The sequence below is a fragment of the Macaca nemestrina genome, chromosome 18, assembly GCF_043159975.1.
Source record: "Macaca nemestrina isolate mMacNem1 chromosome 18, mMacNem.hap1, whole genome shotgun sequence".
Lineage (NCBI taxonomy): Eukaryota > Metazoa > Chordata > Mammalia > Primates > Cercopithecidae > Macaca > Macaca nemestrina.
In genome coordinates this window covers 18,273,875-18,286,266 of record NC_092142.1, presented here as the reverse complement: position 1 = coordinate 18,286,266, position 12,392 = coordinate 18,273,875, and the positions used below count along the sequence as shown (strand labels likewise).

The window sequence follows — 12,392 nt, the reverse complement described above, 5'->3', positions numbered from 1 at the left end:
CACAAAAATTAGCCAGGCACAGTGGCAGGCTCCTGTAGTCCCAGCTACTCAGGAGGCTGGGGCAGGAGAATCACTTGCACTCAGGAGGGGGAGGATGCAGTGAGCCGAGATCACGCCACTACATTCCAGCCTGGGTAACAGAGTGAGACTCCATCTCAAAAAAAAAGCATATTTTTCTAGAATAAACGTATATTTTAAATAAAGGATGTAATTTTGACATGTCTCATAGGATATAAGGTGAGCTCCAGACATATTGGTGCCCTGGAAGGTCGAAAATGGCCCAGCATATGAGCCCCCATTCCCACCGGCTCCTTACCTCTTTCACATAGAAGATGATAATGAATTTCAAGGTTGCAATTGCAGGGAGAAGGGGTGAGAAAAAGGCTCCGATCCAGCAGATGGTTTGCCCATAAACTATCCCCAGGACGTTATCAGGAATGGCAAACTCCTGCTGACCCCAGCACTGAATCAGCTTCCAAGAGGAACAGTAGGTCACCAGGAGCCTGGAAACAGACAATTCTTACTTGGGCTACTGGTGTCTGCCAAGGCCACAGAACCATATCACAAAGATCAGGACTATTTCCATGCATATTTCTCATGGACACTGGTTAGTCATATGTCTTAAAGATGCAGAATATAATGAACTCAGGAATCATTAAGATCAGGTTCCAAGTCTCAGATCTACAGTTCGGCACTCAAATTGATACAATCCTTGACTTTTTTTTTTTTTTTTTTTTTTCCCGAGACAAGGTCTCACTGTCACCCAGTCTGGAGTGCAGTGGTGCAATCATAGCTCACTGTACCCTCAACCTCCAAGCCTCAAGCGATCCTCCTGCCTCAGCCTCCCAAGTGGCTGAGACTACATGTGCATGCTTGGCTACCTGGCTAATTTTTGTTTCTTGTAGGGACAGGGTTTCACTTATTTTGCCCGGGCAGGTCTCAAACTCCTGGCCTCAAGTGATCCTCCTTCCTTGGCCTCACCAGTGCTAGGATTATGGGTATAAGCCACTGTGCCCAGGCTTCCATATTTATTTTTAAGGACTCACTAGACCTCTGGCCTCTGCCTAGATTATCTGCATACATGGGTAAAGAGTGGTTAAGTGAACAGAGAATAATAACAGAAATGACAACACAGTTTATGATAATCATGCTGGTGATAGCTAACATTTTGTTGAGTTCTGTACTATGGAGTGTTCTCAGTGCTTTCATCTGCATTACTTACCCCATTTACTCCTCACCACAAAGTTACTGGGTGGGTACTTCTACTATCCCCATTTTACAGGTGAGAAAATAGGCACAGATCTTAAATAACTTGCCCAAAGTCACATGACTAGCAAGGGGCAGGGCGGCAGCTTGAACCCAGATCAGGACACGGGCGTCCATTGCCGCCTGGAGAGTCTGCACCTTTTGTGCTGATGGCAGAAGGCCATCCCCAGCAAAACCTCATGGAAAGTGACCCCATTTCTGCTCTTCATGCTGCCTTTAGATTAGCAACTAATGCATGCTGAGGTCAACAGCCTGGAGCTACTTGAAAGTTTCCAGTTATGAACAGACACAATGGTTCAAACCTGTAATCCCAGCACTTTGGAAGACTGAGGCAGGAGAATCATTTGAGGCCAGTTTGAGACCAGCCTGGGCAACATAGCAAGAGCCCCTCTCTATAAAAAATTTAAAACTTGGCCTGGCATGGTGGCTCATGCCTCTAATCCTAGCACTTTGGAAGGCAGAGGCAGGTGAATCACGAGGTCAGGATATGAAGACCATCCTGGCTAACATGGTGAAACCCTGTCTCTACTAAAAATACAAAAAATTAGCCAGGTGTGCTGGCGGGCGCCTGTAGTCCCAGCTACTCAGGAGACTGAGACAGCAGAATTGCTTGAACCCAGGAGGCAGAGGTTGCAGTGAGCTGAGATTGCGCCACTGTACTCCAGCCTGGGTGACAGAGCAAGACCCTGCCTCAAAAAAAAAAAAAAAAAAGTTACCAGTTGTCAGATTTCCAGGGCTATAGAGTCATCCAGCAGCTTCTGGAATGCAGCTGCAATGGGACCCTCCAGTTGTGTGTGTGTGTGTGTGTGTGTGTGTGTGTGTGTGTGTGGTGGGGGGGATAATAAGGGCACCCCTCACACTTACTTTCTAGGAAAATCCACGAAGAGTGTCACAGCCAAGATGATGATGAAGTCGAAGATCATCAGCTTGTACATTTCCTGCCCAACTTGGGTCTCCCAGCACTGAAACCAAAGAGAGTGAGGGAAACTGAAAGACCCTAGCTGAGGCAGAGAAAGCCAGGCTCCCAAGACACCTTCTAATTCCCTTTCCAACTCCAGATCCTGTGGCTCCAGCGAGGGCATCAGCTGAGGCAAACTCTGAGCCTCAGCACAGACTTTGGTTTCCAAGCCCTCAGAAGTGCCTGGTGTTGGACTCCAAGGGGCCACACTCTGTCTCATCACTAGAACTAGAAAGCGAAGCAACTGCAGTTCAAACCCATGACTTCAACCGCTGTTCTCTTGACCATGACACTGTATTCCCGAAGGACCCAGCCACGCCCCTGCCCCACAACTCACCGGGTAGAGTTTCTGGTTGTAGCCGCAGAGGTCGCATGTGTCATCATCACAGGATGTGATCTTAGAGCCCAGCGTGAACACCAGGACACATATGGTGGCCAGCCGCATAAAGACACACCTTTGGAAAGAGAAGGAGAGAGGATGGGAAGATGAGGCCCTCAGGGCGGCTGGTCCCTTGGAACTGTGGCTAGGGAATGTAGAAGTTGCCTTTTTTTTTCTTTTTCTTTTTTTTGAGACCGAGTATCGCTCTGTCGCCCAAGCTGGAGTGCAGTGGCGCGATCTCGGCTCACTGCAACCTCCGCCTCCAGGGTTCAAGGGATTCTCCTGTCTCGCCCTCCCGAGTAGCTGGGACTACAGGCGCCCGCCACCACACCCGGCTGATTTTTTTAATTTTTAGTAGAGATGGGGTTTCACCATGTTAGCCAGGATGGTCTTGATCTCCTGACCTTGTGATCCACCTGCCTCAGCCTCCCAAAGTGCTAGGATTACAGGCGTGAGCCCCCGTGCCCAGCATTTTTTTTTTTTTTTGGCAGTGGGGGATGGAGTGTTTGTTCTGTCGCCCAGGCTGGAGTGCAGTGGCACGATCTCAGCTCTCCTGCCTCACCCTCCCAAGTAGCTGGGATTACAGGTGTCTGCCACCATGCCCAGCTAATTTTTTTTCTATTTTTAGTAAAGATGAGGTTTCACCATGTTGCCCAGGTGGTCTGGAACTCCTGGCCCCAAGCAATCCACCTGTCTCAGCCTCCCAAAGTGCTGGGATTACAGGTGTGAGCCACCATGGACGGCCCAAAGCTGCCTTTCTTAAAAGAAAACCCCAGCCAGGCATAGCGGCTCGTGCGTGTAATCCCAGCACTTTGGGAGGTAGAGGCAGGAGGGTCACGTGAGCCCTGGAGTTTGAGACCAACCTGGGCAACAAAGTTAGACCACCACCCACTGGCCATCTCTACAAAAAAATAAAAATAAAAATTAGCAAGGTATGGTGGTGACCCAGCTACACAGGAGACTGACTCAAGAGGATTGCTTGAGCCCAGGAGAACAAGGCTGCAGTGAGCCGAGATTGATCCACTGTACTACAGCCTCAGGGACAGAGTGAGAAAAAAAACAAACAACCAACAACAAAAAACAATGTAGGGCATGGTGGCTCACGCCTGTAATCCCAGCACTTTGAGAGGCCGAGGCAGAGGGATCACCTAAGGTCAGGAATTCAAGCCTGGCCTGGTCAACATGGTGAAACCTTCTCTACCAAAAACACAAAAATTAGCTGGGCGCGGTGGCGCACGCCTGTAATCCCAGCTACTCCAGAGGCTGCGACAGGAGAATCGCTTGAACCTAGGGCGCGGAGGTTGCAGTGAGCCAAGATCACACTACTACACCCAGCCTGGGCAATAGAGCAAGACTCCATCTCAAAAAGAAAAAAGCAGGCCGGCGCGGTGACTCACGCCTATAGTCCCAGCACTTTGGGAAGCAGACGCAGACAGATCACCTGAGGTCAGGAGTTCGAAACCAGCTTGACCAACATGGAGAAACCCCATCTCTATTACAAACACAAAGTTAGCCAGGCATGGTGGCACATCCCTGCAATCTCAGCTACTCGGGAGGCTGAGGTAGGAGAATCGCTTCAACCCAGGAGGCGAAGGTTGCCACCACACCCAGATGAGATCGCGCCATTGCACTCCAGCCTGGGCAACAAGAGCGAAACTCCATCTCAGAAATTAATTAATTAATTAATTAATTAAAAAAGCAAACCCCTAAATGGGTACAGAATTTCTTTTGGGGCTGATGAAAAGGTTCTGGAGATGGATGGTGGTGATGGCTGCACAACACTGGGGCTGTATTTAATGCCACTAAATTGTATTCTAACAATGGTTAAAATGGCAACTTTTATGTTACATATATGTTACTATAATTTTTTTAAAAGATTGGCCGGGCGCGGTGGCTCAAGCCTGTAATCCCAGCACTTTGGGAGGCCGAGACGGGTGGATCACGAGGTCAGGAGATCGAGACTATCCTGGCTAACACGGTGAAACTTCGTTTCTACTAAAAAAATACAAAAAACTAGCCGGGCGAGGTGGCGGGCACCTGTAGTCCCAGCTACTCGGGAGGCTGAGGTGGGAGAATGGCGTGAACCCGGGAGGCGGAGCTTGCAGTGAGCTGAGATCCGGCCACTGCACTCCAGCCTGGGCGACAGAGCCAGACTCCGTCTCAAAAAAAAAAACAAAAAAAGAAATAAAAGATCAGAAAGCTGGGACCTCCTAATTCCGTGATGACATAGTGACACTATAGGACATGACACATTCCTGAAAAGAACCACTGGAATATTTTCTGTATCAGCGTCGAGGGATGTCTGGTGTGCTGAAAAGTGAAAAAAAAGTATGCTGCAGAGATATCACAGAGATATGATACTATTTTTGGAAGAAAAAACCTGTGAGTGTTGGCACAAACATCAGGAACTGTGTGGACAAAAACACACTGGGTTCAAGGGAGGTGGGTGGAGACGGTGAGTTTTTGTTCTCGTTTTTTTGTTTTTTTTTTTTTAAAGACAATTTTCTATTGTTTGGTTTGTAATACAAAAATAAATAGAAATGTTTGACTAGCATGGTGAAACCCCGTCTCTACTAAAAAATACAAAAAATTAGCCGGGCGTGGTGGCGGGTGCCTGTAGTCCCAGCTACTCAGGAAGCTGAGGCAGGAGACTGGCGTGAACCTGGGAGGCGGGGCTTGCAGTGAGCCATGATTGTGCCACTGCACTCCAGCCTGGGCGACACAGTGAGACTCCGTCTCAAAAAAAAAAAAAAAAAGAAAGAAAGAAACATTAAAGAATAAGGGAGGCTGGGCATGGTGGCTCATTAGCCTGTAATCCCAACGCTTTGGGAAGCTTAGGTGCGAGGATTGCTTGAGCCCAGGAGTTTGAGAACAACCTGGGCAACGTGAGGATATCCTGTCTCCACAAAAAATTAAAAAATCAGCTTGGCATGGTGGCGTGCACCTGTAGTCCCAGCTACTCGAGAGGTTGAGGCACTTGGGTCCAGGTGGTCAAGGCTGCAGTGACCTATGATCATGCCACTGCACTCCAGCCTGGACAACAGAGCAAGACCCAGTCTCAAAAAAAAAAAAAAAGGAGAGAAAAGAATGAGGGTAAAAGTGAACCCACGCCCTCTAATCACTCTTCTCATTACTAACACCACACTCTGTGCCTCTGCTGGGATACAACAGGAAGGACATGGCACCGCTGATGAGGTTTCCTTAACTAAAAACTGACACAGAATCTAACAAAAACTCTGAATCTACGCAGTCATTGACAGCAACTATGGGCACAGAAAAACAAATTAAACACACCAGGAAGAAACAATGGACGAAATCCAGAATAGGAGATATTCTACAGGAAAAGATCCAGTTTCTTCCACAAATCAAAGGCTTAACAAAAGGGGAGGGGAAACTCTGAAAAGAATACAAGAGATTTAGGAGACATGACAACCAAACACAGCATGTGGGCCGTGTTTGGATTCTGCTTTGAACAAATCAACTGTGGAAAACCATCTGCAACCCCACCGGGGAGACCGACTCGATTTTATTAGGTGTGATGATGGTTATATGTTTAAAGCTCCCATCACTTAGAGATATAATGAAGTTGGCTGGGCACGATGGCTCACGCCTGTAATCCCAACACTTTGGGAGGCTAAGGTGGATGGATCATCTGAGGTCAGGAGTTCGAGACCAGCCTGGCCAACATGGTGAAACCTCGTCTCTACTAAAAATATATTTTTAAAAATTAGCCAGGTGTAGTGGCCCGTGCCTGTAGTCCCAGCTATTCGAGAGGCTGAGGCAGGAGAATTGCTTGAACCCAGGAGGTGGAGGTTGCAGTGAGCCGAGATCACACCACTGCACTCCAGCCTAAGCAAAAGGGCAAGACTCCATCTCAAAAAAAAAAAAAAGGTATAATGAAGTGTTTACAGATGAAATGGCATGTTGCCTGAGATTTGCTTAAAATAATCCAGCAAAGAAATGGGGAATGGATGGAAATAAGATTAGCAAAATGTTGGGAATGACTGAAATGTAAGTGAAAGGCATATGGGAATCATTACACTATGCATTCTGTTTGAAAACTTTGAGACCGAGCATGGTGGCTCTTGCCTGTAATCACAGGATTTGGGAGGTGGAGGTAAGAGGGTGACTTAAGCCCAGGAATTCAAGACCAGCCTGGGCAACATAACAAAACCCTGTCTCTACAAAAAAAAAAAAATTGTTTTTTTTTTTTTTTTTTTGAGACAGAGTCTCGCTCTGTCGCCCAGGCTGGAGTGCAGTGGCTGGATCTCAGCTCACTGCAAGCTCCGCCTCCCGGGTTTACGCCATTCTCCTGCCTCAGCCTCCCGAGTAGCTGGGACTACAGGCGCCCGCCACCTCGCCCGGCTAGTTTTTTGTATTTTTTTTAGTAGAGACGAGGTTTCACCGTGTTAACCAGGATGGTCTCGATCTTCTGACCTCGTGATCCGCCCGTCTCGGCCTCCCAAAGTGCTGGGATTACAGGCTTGAGCCACCGCGCCCGGCCAAAAAAATTGTTTTTAATTAGCTGTGCGTGGTGGTGCATGTCTGTGGTCCCAGCTATGTGGGAGGCTGAGGTGGGACGATTGTTTGAGATCAAGGATTTGAGACTGCAGTGAATTATGATCTGTCCCCCCACTGCACTTCAGCCTGGGGGACAGAGTGAGACCCCATCTCAAAAAAAAAAAAATTTTTTTTCAAAATAAAAAATGTTTTATATAACATGCAAATGCTATCTAAGGCATGTGAGAAACAGAAAGAAAACTCTCAAGTCCTGCACAGTCCCACCTGGTCTTCTCCACTCATTTGTGTTAACTCCCTGGACTCTGCCTTATAGCTGTCATTTCTGACAGTTTTAGAGTAACCCCTGCTCTTAGGGTCCCAGCCTATGCCCTGTGCTATTATATGGACCAAAAACATAATATCAAGGAGTAGACTCTCAAATCAAAGACATTTCACCATATGTACAAATTCTGATTCATTCATGGGGGCTGTCTGAAGGTTGAGGAGGACTCTTGGCTCAGCAGGAAAATGCACCACAATTGATTAGCGATGTCTGCCATGGGCAAGAGAGGGCAGGTGGTGATTGGCTTGACATGCCTGCCATCTTCATGGTAGGCATTACCTAAGGATTGTCAGCCGGATCTCAAAGCCTGGGGAATAATCCTCATAGCGGATGATCTTGGCAAAGATCATTGGGGTGATAAAATTGGCCAGCGTGATCACAATAGACGGTAGATACAATATCAAGAGGTTCTCTCCAAAAACCATCTTGTCGATTTCCTAGGAGGATAACAAAACTTATTAGTCAGGAGTATATAAGGAAGTTACACCACAAATAGATACAACAGAAAAGAACTCAACTATGGGTGTTGGCAAATGAAACATATTTGTCATTCAACATGGCCTGTAAGTCATGTCCTTCCTTTTTTTTTTCTTTTTTTTTTTTTTTGAGATGGAGTCTCCCTTTGTCGCCCAAGCTGGAGTGCAGGGACATGATCTCTGCTCACTGCAACCTCCGTCTCCCAGGTTCAAGCGATTCTCCTGCCTCAGCCTCCCGAGGAGCTGGGACTACAGGCACCCGCCACCATGCCAGGCTAATTCTTGTACTTTTAGTAAAGTCAGGGTTTCACCATGTTGATCAGGCTGGTCTCAAACTCCTGACCTCAGGTGATCCACCTGCTTTGGCCTCCCAAAGTGCTAGGATTACAGGCATGAGCCACCGCGCCTAGCCGCCATCTTCTTCTTCAGATGTTCAAAAAGAGGTATCTAGTACTGTGTGGGAAGAAAACCAAGCTCTACTGGATTGATTAAGGGGTTGTATAAGAAGACCCGTGAGGCCGGGCGCGGTGGCTCACGCCTGTAATCCCAGCACTTTGGGAGGCCGAGGCGGATGGATCACGAGGTCAGGAAATCGAGACCATCCTGGCTAACACGGTGAAACCCCGTCTCTACGAAAAATGTAAAAAATTAGCCGGGCGTAGTGGCAGGCACCTGTAGTCCCAGCTACTTGGGAGGCTGAGGCAGGAGAATCGCTTGAACCCAGGAGGCGGAGCTTGCAGTGAGCCGAGATCGCGCCACTGCACTCAGGCCTGGGCGACAAGCAAGACTCCGTCTCAAAAAAAAAAAAAAAACAAAAAGAAGACTCGTGAGTTCTGTATAAATGGGCAATTTAAAGTATCTTCAAGGGTGTAGGATTGATTGATTTGAAATTGAAATAGCAATTCCCTGCTTTCACAGTAACAGACTACTTAGACAATATATAGCTATCTGCAATAAAAAGTAAATTTCCTAGCCTCCCTTGTAGCTAGGTACTACCATGTGACTAAATTCTGGCCAAGGGGATATGAGTGGAAGTTTTTAGTGTAACCCCCAGGTCATGCCCTTTAAAGGAAGAAATGCGCCCTCCTTAGCCCCTTCTTCTCCTTCCCCTTGGCTAGAATGTGGCCATGGTGGTGAGCTATCTTGTACCATACAGAAGACCATACTCAGCCAGGCGCAATGGCTCATGCCTGTAATCCCAGCACTCTGGGAGGCTGAGGGAGGTGGATCACTTGAGGTCAGAAGTTCGAGAGCAGCCTGGCCAACCTGGTGAAACCCTGTCTCTACAAAAAATACAAAAATTAGACAGGTGTGGTGGCGGGTGCCTATAATCACAGCTACTTGGGAGGCTGAGACAGGAGAATTACTTAAACCCGGGAGGTGGAGGTTGCAGTGAGCCGAGACTGCGCCACTGTACTCCAGTCTGGGTGACAGAACGAGACTCTGTCTCAAAAAAAAAAAGAAAGAAGAAAAGAAAACCATATCCTAGGGAGGGCAGAGCCACAAGATGAATGGAACCTGGACCCCTGATGATTGATTTCATAAAGCAGAGCCACTAGACAAACTTGGATTTTTAAAACCACTGCTATTTTAGGTAAACTAAGGCCTTAGTTCATAAATAACAGTCAGGGATAAAACCCTAGTCCAGCCTAGTTTTGCATATTGCAAATTCCAGGAGTAGTAAGGATCTCAAACACTACACTTTAGATGCTTTTAAAAATTTCTCGGCCAGGCGCGGTGGCTCAAGCCTGTAATCCCAGCACTTTGGGAGGCCGAGACGGGCAGATCACGAGGTCAGGAGATCGAGACCACCCGGCTAACACGGTGAAATCCCGTCTCTACTAAAAAACACAAAAAACTAGCCGGGCAAGGTGGCGGGTGCCTGTAGTCCTAGCTACTCGGGAGGCTGAGGCAGGAGAATGGCGTGAACCCGGGAGGCGGAGCTTGCAGTGAGCTGAGATTCGGCCACTGCACTCCAGCCTGGGCGACAGAGCGAGACTCCATCTCAAAAAAAAAAAAAATTTCTCTAAAGCCAGGTGCGGTGGCTCACACCTGCAATCCCAGCACTTTGGGAGGCCAAGGTGGGTGGATCTCTTGAGGTCAGGAGTTCAAGACCAGCCTGGCCAACATGGTGAAAACCCGTCTCTGCTAAAAATACAAAAATTAGCTGGGTGTGGTGGCGTATCCCTGTAATGCCAGCTACTAGGGAGGCTGAGGCACGAGAATCACTTGAACCTGGGAGGTGGAGGTTACAGTGAGCTGAGATCACACCACCACACTTCAGCCTGAGCGACAGAGTGAGACTCTGTCTCAACAACAAAAGCAAAAAAAAATTCTCTTAAAAGTGAAAACTGGGCAGGGTACAGTGGCTCACATCTGTAATCCCAGCACTTTGGGAGGCGGAGGAGGGCAGATCACCTGAGGTCGGAAGTTCAAGACCAGCCTGATCAACATGGAGAAATCCCATCTCTAATAAAAACACAAAACTAGCCGGGCATGGTGGCACATGCCTATAATCCCAGCTACTAAGGAGGCTGAGGCAGGAGAATCGTTTGAACCTGGGAGGCGGAGGCTGCAGTGAGCCAAGACAACGCCATTGTGCTCCAGCCTGGGCAACAAGAGCAAAACTCCGTCTCAAAAAAAAAAGTGGAAACTGATCACTCTGATTTTCAGGTCTTGATCATATTAGCCAAACTTGTATCTCCATATGTAAAACAGAAATGACAATGGTACCTACCTCACAGGTTTTCAGTGCACTAGGCATAATGTCCAGCCAGAGTTCAAGTTAACTTACCTTTTTCATGTGCTCTTGAGAGAAGACAGTTGCTACATATATTGCATAAAAGCATGCCCCTAAAACAGCCAGAACAATACAGTTCAAAAACAGTCTCAAAGAGTAAATGCGTATTGTTTCTTCTGAGGTCCTTTCTGCTATTTTCTGCCGTATTCTTTCTTCCTCCAGATCTGCCTGAAGATAAAAGAAAATTCATTTGTGAGCAGTGGGATGAAGGGATACTCAGGGATAGAAACTGATTCATCACTCTCTCCCCACCCATCTTTAAGAGTTCTAGCCAGGCGTGGTGGCTCACTCCTGTAACCCTAGCACTGTGGGAGGCCAAGGTAGGAGGATCACTTGAGCCCAGGAGTTCAAGACCAACCCTGGCAACATAGGGAGACTCCATCTCTACAAGAAAGCCCAGAAGATTTAGCTGGGTGTGGTGATGAATGCCTGTAGTCCCTGCTACTCGGGACGCTGATGTGGAAGATTGCTTGAGCCTGGGAGTTCAAATCTACAGTGATGTATGATCATGTCACTATACTCCAGCCTGGGTGACAGAGTGAAATGCTATCTCAGGAAAAAACAAAAACAAAAAACAACAACAACAACAAAAACTTCTTTTAAATATTCATCTCCCACAAGATACCATCCTAGACTTAGCCTAACTACTTTTTTTCTTTTTTTTGAGATGGAGTCTCGCTCTGTTGCCAGGCTGGAGTGCAGTGGTCCAATCTCAGCTCACTGCAACCTCTGACTCCCTGGTTCAAGTCATTCTCCTGCCTCAGCCTCCCGAGTAGCTAGGATTACAGGCATGCACCACCATGCCCAGCTAATTTTTGTAATTTTAGTAGAGACGGGGTTTCACCATATTGGCCAGGATGGTCTCAATCTCCTGACCTTGACCTGCCTCAGCCTCCCAAAGTGCTGTATTACAGGCATGAAGCTCTGCGCCTGGCCTAGCCCAACTATTTTTTATGTCTACTAAAGGCTTAAGTAAAGGTAGAACCTATTTAAGACTGCAATTGGGCTTTGCAATAAATGTGAAAACAGAACTATAAACTATCATGGTATTACTTAAATATAGTATGTGTCATTTCTTCAAACAGCATACAGGTGAGGTGTTGTTATTTTTTCTTTTACACAATCTAGTAGTCTCTGCTTTTATTAGGAGAATTTAATCTGTTTGTATTTAGTGTAAGAAATAATAGATTTGATTTGATTCCTTCCATTTTATTATGCTTTTGATTTATTTGTCCCCTCCTTTGCTTTGATGGGTTTATTAACATGCTAGTCTTTACTCCTTTCTCTCGTTATTCATTTGGAAACTCTTGTGTACTTTTTTTTTTTTTTTTTTTTTTTTTTGAGACAGAGTCTTGCTGTGTCACCCAGGCTGGAATGCAGTGGTGCAATCTCGGCTCACTGCAATCTCCACCTCCCGGGTTCAAGCAATTCTCCTGCCTCAGACTCCCGAGTAGCTGAGACTACAGGCATGTGCCACCATGCCTGGCTAATTTTTTGTATTTTTAGTAGAGATGGGGTTTCACCATGTTAGCCAGGATGGTCTCGATCTCCTGACCTCGTGATCTGCCTGCCTCAGCCCCCCAAAGTGCTGGGATTACAGGCATGAACCACCGCGCCCGGTCTGTACTTTTTCATATACTCTCCATCCCACACTATGGTCATAACATTCC

The 12,392-nt window shown here is 47.1% G+C and overlaps 1 protein-coding gene across 5 annotated transcripts in view; it reads right to left on the bottom strand.

The window, feature by feature from the left end:
• The window catches only part of LOC105464537 (transmembrane channel like 7), a 68,911-nt gene that overhangs the window by 11,001 nt on the left and 45,518 nt on the right, over positions 1-12,392 (bottom strand). For all 5 annotated transcript variants that reach the window (XM_071084187.1, XM_071084185.1, XM_071084186.1 and 2 more), the window contains 5 exons: positions 10,717-10,890; positions 7,726-7,883; positions 2,562-2,679; positions 2,131-2,228; positions 317-503 (listed from right to left, as the gene is read on the bottom strand). In XM_071084187.1, the coding sequence (XP_070940288.1) occupies positions 317-503; positions 2,131-2,228; positions 2,562-2,679; positions 7,726-7,883; positions 10,717-10,890 (735 nt within the window). The remainder of the gene's footprint in view (positions 1-316; positions 504-2,130; positions 2,229-2,561; positions 2,680-7,725; positions 7,884-10,716; positions 10,891-12,392) is intronic.